General features: G+C 41.9%; 1 protein-coding gene across 4 annotated transcripts in view; it reads right to left on the minus strand.

The window, feature by feature from the left end:
* Positions 1–17,625, minus strand: part of heatr5a (HEAT repeat containing 5a) — a 69,281-nt gene that overhangs the window by 15,798 nt on the left and 35,858 nt on the right. For 3 of the 4 annotated variants that reach the window (XM_039603073.1, XM_039603071.1, XM_039603069.1), the window contains exons 16-34: positions 17,401–17,564; positions 16,831–16,936; positions 13,292–13,482; positions 12,308–12,467; positions 11,085–11,274; positions 10,828–10,997; positions 7,358–7,384; positions 5,969–6,113; positions 5,235–5,417; positions 4,644–4,883; positions 4,386–4,564; positions 4,112–4,180; positions 3,805–3,984; positions 3,149–3,383; positions 2,490–2,594; positions 2,223–2,357; positions 2,001–2,128; positions 1,334–1,481; positions 239–412 (exon numbers count right to left, since the gene is read on the minus strand). In XM_039603073.1, the coding sequence (XP_039459007.1) occupies positions 239–412; positions 1,334–1,481; positions 2,001–2,128; positions 2,223–2,357; positions 2,490–2,594; positions 3,149–3,383; positions 3,805–3,984; positions 4,112–4,180; positions 4,386–4,564; positions 4,644–4,883; positions 5,235–5,417; positions 5,969–6,113; positions 7,358–7,384; positions 10,828–10,997; positions 11,085–11,274; positions 12,308–12,467; positions 13,292–13,482; positions 16,831–16,936; positions 17,401–17,564 (2,929 nt within the window). The remainder of the gene's footprint in view (positions 1–238; positions 413–1,333; positions 1,482–2,000; positions 2,129–2,222; positions 2,358–2,489; positions 2,595–3,148; positions 3,384–3,804; positions 3,985–4,111; positions 4,181–4,385; positions 4,565–4,643; positions 4,884–5,234; positions 5,418–5,968; positions 6,114–7,357; positions 7,385–10,827; positions 10,998–11,084; positions 11,275–12,307; positions 12,468–13,291; positions 13,483–16,830; positions 16,937–17,400; positions 17,565–17,625) is intronic. The other variant, XM_039603070.1, reaches the window with a different exon arrangement.

The following is a 17,625-nucleotide window of genomic DNA, read 5'->3' on the forward strand; positions in this document are numbered from 1 at the left end:
TGCAGACACTTTTATCAGCAAGAATAAAGGAATGCTATTTGGATTTTTTTTTTTTTAATTTTCTTTGTTTTAGACAGTAGCTACAAAAATCTTGTCTTGTGCTTGTCTAGCCAATCATACACCAGTGACAGAGAATATCTGAAATGAAGTTCCTTAGAGTCCTTGCACTCTTCCCTCCATTTATTTATTTCTTCTCTCTCTCTGCAGCAGCCCTCCCTGTTCTCATCCATCTCCTTACCAGTTGGACTAGTTCCAGCCAGTTTGGGGCTGAGCTGTGGGATTTTCCGGACCAGTACACAGAGGCAGAGCTCCAGGGCACCAAAAACCAGCGAGTGACCAGGAACCAAACCACCAGTGTCTCGCCCCTCCCCAAACTCTGGAAGTGTTTCCTTCTCTGCTGCACCATCATCCACTAAGAAACATTAAAGTTAAATAGTATGAAAGGAGCATTTAAATTGTGTTTGTTAACAATCTAGAAAGGTTCAGACAATTTACAAAATGGATCTAAAAATTACAGATTACAATTATTAGAACTGTTGAGACCTGATGAAAAACATTCAATGCAGCTGGAAGTTCCAGAAAAAGATAAAAAGTGAAGCTTGCTTTCTGATTTTGTCAAGATCAGAAAGGAAGTTTTGCCATCTATGTGAGAAGGTTGTTAAAAAACGTTCTATTGCTTCCCTTGGTTGAGAAGCTGGTTTTAGTCCTCCTTTAATAAATCCTAACAGGATTTATTGAAAACAAAAGAAATGATACATAAACAAGTGAGGTATCTCACTATGGGAAGCACTTTCTGGCTTGACCACTACCACCATATCTGTCTAAGACAGACCAATCATTTCAAAGACATGGGATCCCCTGATTCCCTTTATAACAGCCCATGAACAAGACCAGACATTCTGTGTGTGTGTTTCTCCCACATCCCAAGAAGGGCTTGATCGCTTGTTTTAAAGAGAAAACGGAGTTATGTATCTCCCCTGCACAAAGACAGTGACTTTGGCTGACCGTGGAGCAGACAAGCTAGCTCTACCATCCATTGTCTGCTGGGCCAGTAAAGAGCAATCAAAATGAGAGACTGGTGCTGCTGTTAGTTCCATGTAATTTAAATGTGCGAGACGGACTATTTATTTAAGTAGTCAGGGTACCCTGTGTCCTTGAAGTAACTGATCTAACTTATATAGATGTGGTAGTAGTAGAGTTGGTGTGGTTAGTCACAGCAGAAAGTGCTTCCCGTACTGAGATACCACGTGGGGTTTCAAAAAGAAGCAGCAGAATAATCTTCATTTTTAGAATCAGAATACTTTATTAATCCCTAAGGAAATTTTGTGTTTACCTTCAGCACTGTGGCGTTTCTCTCTGATGTGCTCATGAGCAGCAGCTACAATTCGCTGCAATAAATCCAACACAGCGAGCTGAACTGATATAGACTCTCTGGTCAGCATGAGTCTGTGGAGGACGCTAAGTAGCTCCACGCTCAGAGCCTAAACAGACAAAGAAAGTCAGCGCTCGACCAATGCAGTTTACTCATGAGATTCTCTGTGTTCTTAAGGTTGTACTACGAAGCAAGATTAATGGGTTAAAGTCACAGTTTTCAGTGTCATCATCATTTGATAACATTTCTGATAAGAGTAGGGATCATTTTGTGGTAAGAAGAGTTAAATGAGCTTTGAAAGACCCTATTTATGTGAGCGCATGTAGAGTGAAGCAGAAAGCCATGCAGAACAGAGAGAGATGACAGCCATCGTCGTTAATTGAGGTTTTAGGTTTTTGTTGTACCAGCTAAAAAAAACAAACAACAACTATTATTTACACTACCCTATATTGCATTTAACTGTACAGAAGAGCCATAACGTCACATCATTATTCACTGGGAAATAAATACCGCACACATAAGTTGCCAGTCAAATTCAATCCTGAACAATTTGCTTTGGATTCTAGTGTGGAAAGGCTAATGTTTCAAGTCATGTTTGCTGTCAAAATTAGTAAAAGCTGTGCCTCACCTGGTCATTTCCAATCTTTGCTCGGGGCCACGAAACATCCAGCAGCACCTGCAGAGCTCTCAGACAGGAGGTGATGTTCTCCATCTGGTCCTCTGAATGTGGAGAACAGAGAAACTCCACGCTGATCCCTGAACGCGAGACCAACATGATCAAAGTCAATACAATAAGACACAATTTAATACATATACACATTTTACTCAGCAGTTATAACCAGTTTGTTACCAAGTATGAGATGCAATCTGTCAGTATTAATGTCTTCAGGACTACTGGATCCGCCCACAGAGCTTCTGTTTCCCATGGAGGTAGGTGTTGCTGGTCTGGATAGGTTAGCAGGTGCTTCATCTGATATCACAAAACCTGCGCACGCACACACACACACACACACACACACACACACACACACACGTAAAGTAACAGATACTTTTACATGTATCTGCTTATTACAATGAAAGAACAGCGGCATTAAGAGTGAGAAGAAGGAATACTAACCTGTGTTGTGGAGCCAGAGGGAGGTGGCATGGAGGATGGGAGCCCAGGACGAGGTGTAATGACGTCTTGCTTGGCTGACAGTCTCTGCTGTGTAGAAGGAGCCTCCTGCATGAGAAAGAGGGGGAGGAAAAAAATAAAGAAACACCACAACTCTCAAAATAAAATCAGTCAGTGCTCTTGAACCAATCTGATCACAGCTGTGGTCCTGGTCCCTCTATTAGGGGAGAAAAACTATCTATACCTGGCCCTATATGAAAAAAAGAAATCAAAACAAGTTTATATCAGGACTATGAATAGCAGTTCCCCTAACAAAAATGCACAATATGTAACTGAATACATCAGCTCAGTAAAAGGAAGTTACTTGGTGTCAAACACGAACACCAGGAAATAGGCTTTTGCGATATCATGACTTCAACAACCTCCAGCAAAGCTCAATACTTTGCAAAACATGCAAGAAAACTAGGGGTGAAAATAAAAAAAACTTGTCCAAACGTACAAACAACTGGGTTATTGTTAACAAGATGATCATGTTTTGATGTTACAATAGAGTAGTTATTACTTTTTTAAAACATTGTTTGCCTGGAATATGTCCTGTAGATATGAAATATACTTCTTAGTGAAAAATGATTTACAAATTTGTGCTGGAAATCCTCTCCCACCTGTTGCAGGTAGTTGTGATGAGTATTCCTGTGGGAGGGTCAGTAGTGCATAGTCCTGTAGTGCTGCCAGCCATAGACGACTCAGTGTTGATAGCTCTGATTGGACCAACTTCAGAAGGCCCGCCCCTCCTGACTCAGAGCCTGAGCTGTCACTGGCCAGAGAGGAGACCGATGGGTCAGCTGGTCTATGAGAGCTTTCTTTTTGTTTGCTCCTCTGAATAGCTACAATGTAAACCTGACAGAAATGAAGAAAACCACAGAAAATTGCAGCAATAATTTTATTTATTTTCTGTAGAAATATTTACGATTGATACACAATACTCATTATCTAGATAATATCTTGCCAAAAACAAGATGTTGGAGACATTTGGTGCTTAGGGCTGTTATCAAGAACACTATCAAGTCATTCTGCCTAACACGCAACAAGTTGTTATCAGGAGAGTATCAAGGTAAGTGCTAATCAAAACATTATCCCAGGCTGTATCATCAAGAATATTTTAGACACACGAATGGACGTTTGGATTCAAGTCTTCTATCGCTGCAGAAAAAAGCAAAACAAAAACAGAAGTAACTTTGTCTTCAATAAAACATTTCAATAATGATGAAAGATGACGAGAAGATCCAAAAACGAATGACTAAAAAGGGTAAATACTCACCTCAGCCCAGGCTTTGAGAACAGCCAGTGTCTCCATGGTAGCAGCAGCCTCATTGTACAGCTGGCTTGATGCTTCCCTCCCACTCTGGACCTTAGCCAATGAGGAGACAAGGAGCTGGTGGACACGTCGCAGGTCACGGAGGTCACTGACTACACCACTAACAATCCATGCACTACACACCTGGAGAGGAAAATTAAAAATAACACTTTACATCTCCGTTCATTAGCTTATGACAAGCAGGGCACACAGAATGACCCGAGCAGCGCAGCAGTGAGGATTATGAAAATGATTACTGACAACTGTTCACCTGGCAGGCTTTGGCAGTAATGTCAGGAGGAGCATCAGAGGTGAAGGCGGGTCTGAGAGCAGCTCCAACCTGCAAACACAAATGAAAATACTATAGGACTCAACACATTCTGTAGTATCTTTTCAAATAGAAAAATGTGGACACTAAAAAAAATGAAAATAACAGACAGGATTTTCCGGAGCCCGTCTACCCCTGTGTAGTGTCACCTCTTCTTTTAGTAACATGCTGTGATGGCAACTAAAATCAACAGTTCAGATGAGTGACTGATCCTTACGTTAGCCTGGTACTGCTCCAGGATCACATGACCAGGAAACTCTGGTTCTGGAATGGCTGAGAACTGTCTGATGATAACCAGGAGTGTTTGGAGTCCTGCCAGTCGCAGCTCATCACTGTGATCTGTTGCTGCCATAAACGCCATGCGTACCAGGTCGCCAAGATGGAGGACCAGGAAATCTGAGAGAAACGGGTGAGAGATCAGCGAGGTCTGAGACATCCAGAAACATAAACCGAGCAAATCCCCGTGAGGTCTTACCAGTGGACTCGTGCAGGCGTCGTTCCTGAGCAAGAGACATGTCAAAGTGAGCGGGGTCGGTGGTCTCGCACTGTGCTATGATGCGACACACACACTCCATGGCGAAACAACGTGTGGCTGAGCGCAGTGCTGTGAATGGGCCACCAGACTCAGACCGGGCTCTGAAGGCAGAGGAGTCATCATCTTTGCCAGGGTCTGCGTCTTCATCCTCCTGTTTCGACTCCAATGGGGCACGACCATCTTAACACAGAATTTTAACGTCACAGACGCTAACAGTGACCCATTAACTCATAATCACCAGGTATTATCTACCTCAGTAGTTTTCAAACAAACTGACAGCTTTGCCAGCTTTCTTCATTCTACACATTCAAAGCAAGCATCAATGAAATATTTCTTTTTCAGCTGACCCGTCCCTTCTTTTTTCTGACAGAGCCCAGATTCCATAAAATAAAATTAAGTCCTTTAAAAAAAAAAAAAATCTTATTCATTATATTTTCAGCTCTTTAACTTTTAGTCTGAAAACAGAAATGTAAACTTGAGCTTTTGGGTGCTCAAAGAAACAACTACAGTCTGCCAACTTCCTGAGCCCACCTGTAGTTGCAGACAGGACATCTTTGCAGAGCTTCAGCCAGTGGGCCAGTTTGTTGCTGGTGGCACTGGCTGCCATCATATGAACCAGAGTCTCTTGAATGTCCTTCCTCAGACTGAAGTCTGACTCCCGGTCAAGCAGAATGAACAGAGCACCTTCGAGACCGACCTCTTTTATAGTGACATCTGCTCAGACAGACCGAAAGGATTAAGTGAGCAAAGATGTAGCAGAGAGGTGCGCCGCAATAAACTGCTCATATGCTAGAAACACAAGCAAGTAACTGTGTGTAAGTAAAATTTAATGATAAAACAAAATCAAACAGATTTCACTGCACAAAGTTCTGTACAAAGTGTGTGTGTGTATACATACATACATATATATATATATATATATATATATATATATATATATTTCTCTTCATGCTCTCTGAATTGCCTCTTGGAGATAAAGCTATTTGAACTGAACTGAACACACACACACATTTATATAAAGATACGAAATTACATTAGAGAGCTTCACAAGCAATGAAACACACATCAATAAAAATGTGAGATCAACAGGAGTCAGACAACAACAGTGAGCTGAAGGGCCAGAGAATAAAGTTGGTGATCATTTATTATCAATCCAAACTAAAAGAAATGGACTGGTAACACTGACAAACTGAAAAGTGCAGTCCTGTTAAAAAAAGAAGGCTGATAATCATCATAGTTTCCATAAATTGTCTGTTTCTTCTCACCAAGTTGCGTGTTGTCTCGTCTTGGGAGCTCTTTGACCAGAGTGACAGCATGCTCAGAGACCTCCAGCACTTCTCGCTGGACAAGCTGGCGCAAACACGCCACCACAGCCCGGCGCAAAGATAGGAACGAGCTGCACAGGTTTGCCTGAAACACAAACACACAGTTCAAACACATAACAACTCTACCTGCCACTGTACTTTTTCATCAGGGGAAAGCATGCTGCTAAAGACAGTGTTTCATCCAGGAGTTGTTTCCACAAAATCTGCGGACCTTAAAAACAGCCCATCAATATGGAACAGTATTCTCTCAAATAATAATGTTTACACTTCCTTTGAGTGGAATACTTTTTTTTAAAGTCTGGCTAACAGCACAAAAAAACAAAACTGGTATATTCTTGGGTCTAAGGAAAGTTGTAATATTCACATTAAATATTCGACAATTATAGAATATTGTGCTTTTAGTCAAACTTTGTTTTTGTTTTTTATACAACAATCTACAAACTAATAGTAGCAACATTTCTCCAGAGGAAACACTGTGGGGGATAAAAACAGCAGAGGATCTTTTTGGTCAGAACTGCACTTGAGGCTGTTAATGTGTTAGCTGAAAAGCAAACAAAATCAGAGTAAATAGTAAATTAAGAATAAACACTCAAAGAATAAGAAAAAAACTGTAAAAGAGGGAAAAACGTTAAAATTCTGCAAAACAGAAAACTGAGCTGACAGGATTCATTCCAACAGAAAGATGTGTTCATAAGTGATGGGGAGCTGTGTTAAAACAGAGTGTCAGTGACAGAACAAATTCACAGTGGTTCTCAGCTATACGGACATCTTTTTTGAGATCACATTTAAAACTGTTATTCATAACAAATTTCTGAGCTAGCATAACCTGAAAAATGCAACTGTAAAAGTAGTACAAATAGGCACTATACAACTACGTTAACAGGCGGAGGTGTGTCTGAAAATCTCACTACGCCTTCCTAAGACATGTTCCAGTACCTAGCTGACGTGTAGATATTTGCACTAACAGTTAAGCAGATGGTGATGTTTGTGGAAAATCAATTTTGTGGTTCTTCCTGCTTGCAAGAATGTCAGCTAAGAAACAACAGCCAAGTCTGCAGCTGCTAATCAGGATCCTGATTAAACAAAGACACAAAAGCAATCATTTTGGTCTTAAATAAAGAAATAATATAAAAATAATCTAAAATCTTTCCTGTCTAAGTTCTCAGGTTATTGTGAAAGGAACTTTGTGTGAAGAGTATTTATATCGGCCAGTCCAACATCACAGCAACAGAAAAGTCACAATGAAAAAAAAGAAAAAAAGAGTTTACAAAGCTAAAAGTGAGAGACAGCAGCTGCGGACTTTTAGAAAAAAAAAAAAAAAGAACCTACCAATACAGAATAATCCAACAAGATCTCCTGTAAGACAGAACGATCAAAAACATCACACACTATAAATCTCGACAAACTCTAATTTCGACACAGCAGAGAAACATGGCAGGAAATGCAGGATGCAGAGATGAAATACGGATCCAGTCGACTTTGGACAAGTTATGTCTGTCAAACAGGAAGCATGATGATGTTTAACAACATTTTATCAAAACTGAACCCATCAACCCTCTCTCTGAAACACCGTATTTTAACATACAAACCGGATTCCAAAAAAGTTGGGACACTAAACAAATTGTGAATAAAAACTGAATGCAATGATGTGGAGATGGCAAATGTCAACATTTTATTCAGAATAGAACGTAGGTGACAGATCAAAAGTTTAATCCGAGAAAATCTATCATTTTAAAGGAAAAATATGTTGATTCAAAATTTCACGGTGTCAACAAATCCCCAAAAAGTTGGGACAAGTAGCAATAAGAGGCTGGAAAAATTAAATTTGAGCATAACGAAGAGCTGGAAGACCAATTAACACTAATTAGGTTAATTGGCAACATGATTGGGTATAAAAAGAGCTTCTCAGAGTGGCAGTGTCTCTCAGAAGCCAAGATGGGTAGAGGATCACCAATTCCCACAATGTTGCGCAGAAAGATAGCGGAGCAATATCAGAAAGGTGTTACCCAGCGAAAAATTGCAAAGACTTTGCAGTTATCATCATCAACTGTGCATAACATCATCCGAAGATTCAGAGAATCTGGAACAATCTCTGTGCGTAAGGGTCAAGGGCGTAAACCCATACTGGACGCCCGTGATCTCCGGGCCCTTAAACGACATTGCACCACAAACAGGAATGCTACTGTAAAGGAAATCACAGAATGGGCTCAGGAATACTTCCAGAAACCATTGTCAGTGAACACAATCCACCGTGCCATCCGCCGTTGCCAGCTGAAACTCTACAGTGCAAAGAAGAAGCCATTTCTAAGCAAGATCCACAAGCTCAGGCGTTTTCACTGGGCCAGGGATCATGTAAAATGGAGTGTGGCAAAATGGAAGACTGTTCTGTGGTCAGATGAGTCACGATTCAAGTTCTTTTGGAAATGTGGGACGCCATGTCATCCGGACCAAAGAGGACAAGGACAACCCAAGTTGTTATCAACGCTCAGTTCAGAAGCCTGCGTCTCTGATGGTATGGGGTTGCATGAGTGCGTGTGGCATGGGCAGCTTGCATGTCTGGAAAGGCACCATCAATGCAGAAAAATATATTCAGGTTCTAGAACAACATATGCTCCCATCCAGACGTCATCTCTTTCAGGGAAGACCCTGCATTTTTCAACAAGATAATGCCAGACCACATTCTGCATCAATCACAACATCAAGGCTGCGTAGGAGAAGGATCCGGGTACTGAAATGGCCAGTCTGCAGTCCAGATCTTTCACCTATAGAGAACATTTGGCGCATCATAAAGAGGAAGGTGCGACAAAGAAGGCCCAAGATGATTGAACAGTTAGAGGCCTGTATTAGACACGAATGGGAGAGCATTCCTATTGCTAAACTTGAGAAACTGGTCTCCTTGCTCCCCAGACGTCTGTTGAGTGTTGTAAGAAGAAGGGGAGATGCCACACAGTGGTGAAAATGGCCTTGTCCCAACTTTGTGGGGACAAGGCCATTTTCCATGACATTTTGAATCACCATATTTTTCCCTTCAGATGATAAATTTTCTCAGTTTCAACTTTTGTTCCGTGATTTATGTTCTATTCTGAATAAAATGTTGACATTTGCCATCTCCACATCATTGCATTCAGTTTTTATTCACAATTTGTTTAGTGTCCCAACTTTGTTGGAATCCGGTTTGTATTTTATTAATAAACATCTAGCGACAAATCAGGAAAAAAAATCTGAATATTTGTCAAATATTTTGCAATTATTTTTTCTTTTTACCCCGAGTCACCTCAAATGGGCTGGCATTCATCAGCCTGTCAGTCCACTGTTCACCTCAGCTGTCAATATGCCGGGTTTTCACATCTATTTACTCTGGAGGAGGGTGTAAAGCTACATTTGTGAAAGCAATCCGATTTGTGGCGATGACTCAGTTAACCTCACTTCTGCCCCATGACAGTGAGACTGATGGTGTAATTATGTAATCAAACTGTTTATCAGAGGGAAAGTGTCATTTTTACAACAGTTGAGCCTAATGTTAGCTAGTTAGCTTATAAATAGCTGCTGCTTTTACACCCAGTACATTGTCAGCTATCTGGTGATGGGAGGGCATGTTTTATCTGTTGAAAGTAACTAACTGTGACAATATATTAGTAATAAATAAGTATGTTTATGCACATTTTCTTATGTTAGAGTCTTGATTAAATTTCAGGACATGAGGCTTTAGGTGAGAAGGAAGAGGAGGAGATGGAGATGATGCAGGAGAGAGTAGTGGTGGATGAGGCAGATGAAGAGAAGGAAATGATAATGAGAAATAAAGTGGTGTAATTATTAAGTGGAAAAAAAATCCTAACCTTAATGTTCCTGAGTGAAAAACTGATTGCCCTCTAAACCCAATAACTGCCTGGGCCACCCTGGAGCCAGCAAAAACTGCAAACAAGCCTTTGCGATAACTGGCAATGAGTCTTCTACAGCTGTGGAGGGATTTAGAGCCACTCATCTTTGTAGAACTGCTGTAATTCAGCCACATTGGAGGGTTTTCGAGCATAAACCCCCTTTTTAAAATCATGCCACAGCATCTCAATTGGATTCAGGTCAGGATTTTGAGTAGGCCAATCCAAAATTGTCTTTTTGTTTTCCTTAAGCCATTCAGAGGTGCAACTACTTGCTATAATTAAATAGAATGCCAACTGCCAGTAAAACAGAAGAAGACGAAGAATAAATTTAATTATAGTCGTGCTGTGAGTGAGATAATGTGGCACGTAATAGCCAAATAGATAAATATTTGAAAAGAATCTGACCAATCTGACCTGGGTCATGGAGAAAATCCTGACCCAGATGAAGGCCCTAGCATGAGTAGCGGTCAGAAGAAAGCAAAAAAGGTATCCTGGGGACAAACTGAAACCAATTCTGCTATGCCTGGTGCGCAGGGAAAAATGATCAATATGCTTTTTGCGACATTTTTGTTTGGTGGTGTGCCGTGTGATTTTTCTAATGTGAAATATGTGCTGTGGCTCCAAAAGGGTAAATGGCCTGTATTTATATAGCGCCTTAACAGTCCCTAAGGACCCCAAAGCGCTTTACATATCCAGTCATCCACCCATTCACACACACATTCACACACTGGTGATGGCAAGCTACATTGTAGCCACAGCCACCCTGGGGCGCACTGACAGAGGCGAGGCTGCCGGACACTGGCGCCACCGGGCCCTCTGACCACCACCAGTAGGCAACGGGTGAAGTGGGAAACACGGTTCTAGACAGCTTATAGAAAAAGAAAAACCTATAGAAAGCCATGCCTCCTCAGGTGTACTTACACAGAGTGCAGGTACAAGGCTGGTCAGGTTGACGTGTGGAGGTGAGAACATGTGCAGCTGTTGCAGACAGGAAATGGCCCTGGCCTGAACCAGACAGTCTGGACTGTCCTGCATCACTCCACATGCAACCAGACAGCTGGAGCGCAGATCAGACACTGCTGTGCCATTACCTGGAGTCAAAAAGACAAATCACTTACACATTCCTAAAACAACATAATTTTGAAACTGTCCTTGGGTGTGACAAAGGGGTTCCATACCCTGCAGGTCTGGGCCCAAACAGGTGATCAGGCAATGCAGGCAGCGTCCTAGGCTGTAGTGCACCTCAGGATGGGTGGGTGGAGTGGAGAGCAGCAGCCGGAGCACGAGAGTGAACGATGGTTCTGCATGGGTTCTATAAAGACTACCTGACAGGTCGACCACCAGAGAAAGACTGTGGAGAGACCAGGTCTGGACACAGAGATACACACAAGGTATGACCAGCAAGAAGGGAAAACCCCCCTCCAAAAAATAGAAACCTGGTCCAGTCTTAACTTTCTCAGCTTAAATCCTTTATACCTTGAGACTTGAACAAATCAAATGAAGCACCCTTTGCAGAGCAGAAGGAATGCACATCACGTTGCCTATTAGCCAACCCTTCTGATTTAAGGAACAGTTAGGTGGGGCTTTTGTGCTTTTGTGCTCACACCTAGAGCTTTAGCTTAGCTTGTTGTTGTCTGATGTAAACTTGGTTCTTATATTTTTTATATTTGTACATATAGAGTCAAACATACAGATATTCCCCCACTTGTCCCTTAGCAAGTTGCATATTATACTAGATACTGCATTTAAAGTGTACCTCTAATTCCAAGTCACTTAAAACAAAGCAATGACTTGCCAATCTCATAAACCCATATTTTCTTTACAGGAACATAAAGAACATATCAAATGTTTAAAATGAGACATTTTACTATTTTATAATAAATATTTGCTCATTTTAAATTTGATGGCAGCAACACATACGCAAAAAAAATAGAATGAGTAAGTGATAGTAAAAGGATACAGCTAGAGAAACATTTTGCAGTGGAACCAATTACATCGATTGGCAGCAAGTCTGTAATATGACTGCCTCTTTAAGATGCTCTTTTTAATGTCTATCAAATTCAAAATTAGCTAATATTTTTCTTAATGTGGTAAAATTTCTCAGTTCAAACATTTGATATTTCCTAACTTCTACTGTAAACAAAATATGGGTTTATCAGATTTGCAAGTCATTGCATTTTGTTTTAATTTACACAGCCTCCCGACTTTTTCAGAATTGGGGTTTTAAGTGTTGCAGAAGTGTAAGCAGTAAAGAAATAGTGCACTTTAGCTTGAAGGTTCCTGTAATGTGGTTTGGTGCAAAACAGAAGCATAATGAAATAATTTCTCAAAAATTTTTTTCTCAATTTTCTCGTTCTGGTATACAGACAGATAGATTTAGTGTGTAAGGGTAAGCGTGTACCTGGACCTCGGGTGAGGTGCTGTCCTGGCTCAAGGTGAACAGGACTCCCAGACAGTTGGACAGGTGTTGAGGTGAGCTGATTCCTCCGGTGTAGCGGTATAGCGCCCCCAGAGCCAGGGCATAGCTACTGCGTGATGCCGCATCTCGAGCAGTCTTCAGCCTGCAGACACGATCAACAAAGTCAGCTGTGATATTAACCAACATTATATTCATGAAAAACGTCCAACTTTATTTGTTCTAGTCACCAGGGACAGTTTTTAGTTCATTTTACACAGCCAATATCCAATGCTAGAGTATGAAAGAAAAACTACAAGTTTTGGTAAGGTACACGTTAGTGATCATTTAGTGGCCTATTTTGCTCTTGCATGATTTAAAAACAAACAAACAAACAAACAAACAAACAAACAAACAAACAAAAACATATTTACTGCATCTATGGTCGATGGTCACATTAAACAGGGTCATACAGGAGATTAACTGAGGGGTTGCACATAGATAAACATTTACTACTGAAGACTGAAAAACATGCAATAAGATTAGTGAAGTCCAGGAACAAAAACGTGAAATTAGGACACTCTAAAATCCCACCGCTGCAGTTTTCTTTTTTTAAACAACAGACATCAACTGTCATCATTTCCTGTCTTGAACACAGTGTGATATCTTTGGGTCCAGACTCATAGCCACAGCTATGTGAAATTTGTTTTGAACTATTTCTGGCTTATTATGCAACTCCTGTGTGTTTCAGTATATTTTTGTACCATGACCTACTTTGTTTATGCTGTTGCTCTTTTAAAGAGGGCACAGATCCAGATCAGTTTCCAGGACATTTTTGCCTTTCCCCTCCATTCTGTGGCAAGAACTCCTAAACTAACCAACGAACTAAAAAACTTGAATTTTGGAAAGACTACTATAACTATTTTCATCAGTGGGATGAAGACAAGCATAAGAAGTGGTACACAAAGCTGTGATTTAACATCTGCCCACCTATCAAAGCAGAGCAGGGAGATGGAGACAGTGAACCCTGGATCTCCAACCACCTGAACCAGTCGGGCTAGACCTTCAGCAGCCAGGCAGCGTAGCAGAGGACTGGTGCTTTCCAGTGCCCCCGACAGGAGGGACAATGCTGGGGGACGGATCTCTTCGGGCCCCAGAGAGCCTCGATTGCTACCTTGATGCTAAGGAGAGTTTAGTTATGGTTATTTCATGATAAAGTCATAAATTGTGAAAGGTTTATGTTTTTTATAGATTGGAGCAAAGTTATGCTTAAAAAAAATGTTTGTGATGCACAATTACTTTTTTTTTTAATGGACATCTTGGTGATGTCAAAAGTGTATAGCACATTTTTTTATGTACTGTACACTTTTTACTGAAGATGTATGGAAATGTAACGAAGCAGAACATGCGCTCGCAATCCACCATGATTCACAGGTTGTTGCAATGTGTGAAATGCAGAAAAAAAAGATGTTTGATTAGCTGTAAGACACAAACTAATGAGAATAAAAAGCGAGAGGTCAAGGAGGGTTTAGGACAGTCATATCCAAAAAAATATCATCTAGTTTCACTAAAATCTAGGAGTAGCTATTCTTTTGATTTGTGGACTGACACCTTGCCATCACATAAGCTCAGTAGTCCCTAAGCTGGATGAGCTAAAAATTAGACTTCTAACAGTTTGTAAGTCAGTCATGTCTTTCTAAATGTCACTCTACAGTCTCTTTAATTTTCTACAGTGCTGAGCAGAGGGCCCACAGAGATGCTGTCACCACTGTGCTCGGCCCTAAGAGCTTTGCCTCAACCCCTGTCTACCCCTTCCAGCATCAAGAGTGAGTAACACTAGCCAGTGGTAGCTTCAAAATGGACTACACTATACATTAACATATGACCAGCTTCCAGCAGGAAAACACAGGGAGCCTTCTTAAGTAGAATAATACTGTCTTGAGTTTCAGTGACCATAAAAGCACGCCACAGCAAAGAAGATGGTGCTTGCAACAACAGAGTTATAAAACATATAGAGCAGCCTGCTTCATACATTGAAGGATCTGAGCCTTCGTAGAAAGAAAAGTCGGCTTTTTGTAGGCAGCGTCCATGTTGGCAGACCACTCCAGCTTGTGATCCAGTTGAACTCCCAGATACTTGTAGGATGTGACTATTTTGACATCAGTCCCACCAATGCAGACAGGGGAGGGTCAGGATCTGTTCCTGCCAAAGTACACCACGAGTTTGTTTGTTTTGGCCACATTCAGCTGCAGGTGATTGACGTCACACCGCCACCTCATGAAGCAATCAATCAGTCCTCTGTACTCCTCTTCCCATCCCATCTCCACACTTCCAATAATGGCTGTGTCGTCAGAGAATTTCTGTGATGTACTTGAAGTCGGCCGTATAGATGGTGACGAGGAAAGGGGACAGAACAGTTACCTGGGGTGTTCCTATGTTGCTGTTCAGACTCTCTGACACACAGCTCTGCAGTCTCACAAACTGTGGTCTGACCGTCAGGCAGTCGCTGATCCACTGGAACAGTGGAGCCTCCACCTGCATGTCCTCCAACTTCTCTCTGAGCAGCCTGGGCTAGATCATGTTAAATGGACTGGTTCTGGTTATATAGCGCTTTTCTACTCCCCTGGAGTACTCAAAGCGCTCTATACAACACGCCGCATTCACCCCACACACACCCATTCACACAAGCACTATTATCTATACGTTGAGTGCTTTCTAACTATCATTCATACACATTCATACTCCGATGGATGCATCGGAGGGCAAGTCAGGGTTAGTATCTTGCCCAAGGATATTTGGCATGCAAACTGGGGGAGCCAGGGATCGAACCACCAACCTTCTGATCAGCAGCTGACCTGCTCTACCTTCTGCTCTCTTCAGTAGATGTATCACTGCATCGTCCACTCCCAAGTGGGGCTGGTATGCAAACTGCAGAGGGTCTTGTGACTTGCCCACCAGGGGTCTCAGGTGTTCCAGGATAAGGCTCTCCATAACCTTCATAATATGAGAAGTCACAGGCCTGTAGTCATTCAGTGCCGCTGGATGATTCTTCTTAGGCACTGGGACCAGGCATGATGTTTTTCATAGCACTGGGACTCTCTGGAGGTGCAGGCTCAGGTTGTATAAATGATGGAGTACTCCACACAGCTGGCTAGCACAGGCCTTCAGCACTCTGGGACTAATGTCGCCGAGTCCCTTGTCTGAGGCTACGCCCACAGTAATGTATTTTCGTTTGAAAACGCATTGTTTTTTCTCTGTTTTGGCCTCCTGTCCACACTGAGACGGCGTTTTCTCTCAAGGAAAACGCAGCATTTGAAAACGCTCTTCATAACGCATACATTTGAAAACTGTGCTTTCGTGTCGCAGTGTGGGCAGCGAAAACAGACTTTTTGAAAACAACGACACATTTTAGTCATGTGATGCAGTCAAGTGACCAATTAAACTAAGATAGTGGAGGGCATTATACAGCAGTTGTTTTGTTTGCTCTCAATTTTGACAGCCCTATTAAAGATTAATATCAGTTTGTACATGCAGCAACAACTCCATCTCATTGTTAGTCCATTTAAAAAACTCTGTGCTTTTCCTCGACATTTTGCTGTGACGTTTCAAAGAGCAGGAAAGTAAATAAACAGCAGACAGAAATGAGGCAGGTTGAATCATCTTGCGTTTCACACATGCGCAGTACTGAAAGGTAAGTGTTTTCGGCCGTTTCAATGTGGACACACAAATCTGTGAAAACGACTGAAAACGATAGTGTGGACTCGGGGCATTTTCAGACGAAAACGCCGTTTTCAAATCTATCCGGGCTAGTGTGGACGTAGCCGGAGCTTCTCCAGCTCTCTTCTCGCCTGGGTAGATGTGATATGCAAGTTGGCCTGGCTGATGGGGTGTGAGATGGCCCCCGGGGGGATGCTGGTAATGGGCTTGGCTGGAGTGGAGTGCAGGGGCTGGCGGCGGGTAGAGGTGAGTGTGGAGCTGTCACAGGAGCATAGATCAGTGAGGTGGCCGCATGTGGGCAGCTGGGGGTGCTGATGTTTTTAAAGTCACTGACTTCCGCTTAACCACTGGCCTATATGCTGCTGTGAGCAGGACAAGGTTGTGCTCTGACCTGCCCAGTGGAGGGAGGGCAGTGGAGGTGTAGGCATCTCTGACAGTAGTATAAAATAGGACCAGTGATCTATTGTCTCTTGTGGTGCATTTGACAAACAAACATCTTGTTCTCAAGCTATCGCATTCACAGGATTCTTAAAAAAAACATACTTACCCTTAGGGCGAATTCACTGATACTTCAAATTGTCTGAGATTTTTTAGTAAATGTACCTATGGTATTAATTTAAATTGATCAATTTAAAAATCCAAGGTGACTTCCTTCTTGAGTTACCACATTCGCAAGATTGCACATGAAGTGTGAGGATGAGCACTGAGCACAAAAGATTAAAAACAGAATAATGGCAACTGTTCAATTAAACATCAGGGTTTTCATTAATACTGGTTTTCTGGAAGACACAGGGGTTAAGCAGATGCAGTACCTTGAGCAGACTGCAGAGGGCAGCACAAAGGTGAGTCTGGATAGTCTGCTGGCGTTGACCCTTTAGCTGGCTCACCGTTTCCACAAACTGCTCCAGTATCTTCACCCTGACACACAGGACTCATTATTCCACAGGTTTCTAAGCATGTCTTAGAAAGCTTATCCATCTGGCAGAGCTGCACCAAACTGTAGCCCTAACTGAGAACAAAAACCTGAATCAGGATTAGAACCGTGTCCTTCTAAAGAATACAAACTTGCTGTAATGTTTCAAAGAGAAAGCTGTGAGGGTTAAACTATTATAGCTCTCACCCCCTGGGGCAAGGTTTAGATATAACTGTATAAGTGTTTCTCACTGATGTAGTGGTGCTTATAATGCCAAGACTTTCTTCAAATATAAAGAAAGAAAATAAGAATTGTAAAATGTGCAGAAGTGCTGCCTTTATTGAAGCAGCTCAAAACATTTTGCTGTGGTTTGCAATTACAACAACATGAAGTACGCAAATGAACAGCTAAATAAATAATTTCCTTCTCGTGTCTGTCTGTGCTGGTTACGCTGTCAGAGGTCGCTTACCTCTGAGCAGAGATTATGTGGGGGAAGACTGCTCCAAAGAGATGGATGGAAGCAGTAGCCAGAGCGACAGGGGATGGAAGAGGAGCAGGAGCTTCGTAGCCCCTCTCACACAGACTGAAGGGGTCATTGTCCAATGATCCTCCTCCCACACTGCTACTGTGGAGCTGCAACATAAAAATAAAGCACTCTTTCTGATTCTAATCCTTCAGGCTTGTCAAGTTACTC

The sequence above is a fragment of the Oreochromis aureus genome, linkage group 19 (assembly GCF_013358895.1).
Source record: "Oreochromis aureus strain Israel breed Guangdong linkage group 19, ZZ_aureus, whole genome shotgun sequence".
NCBI classification, from domain to species: domain Eukaryota; kingdom Metazoa; phylum Chordata; class Actinopteri; order Cichliformes; family Cichlidae; genus Oreochromis; species Oreochromis aureus.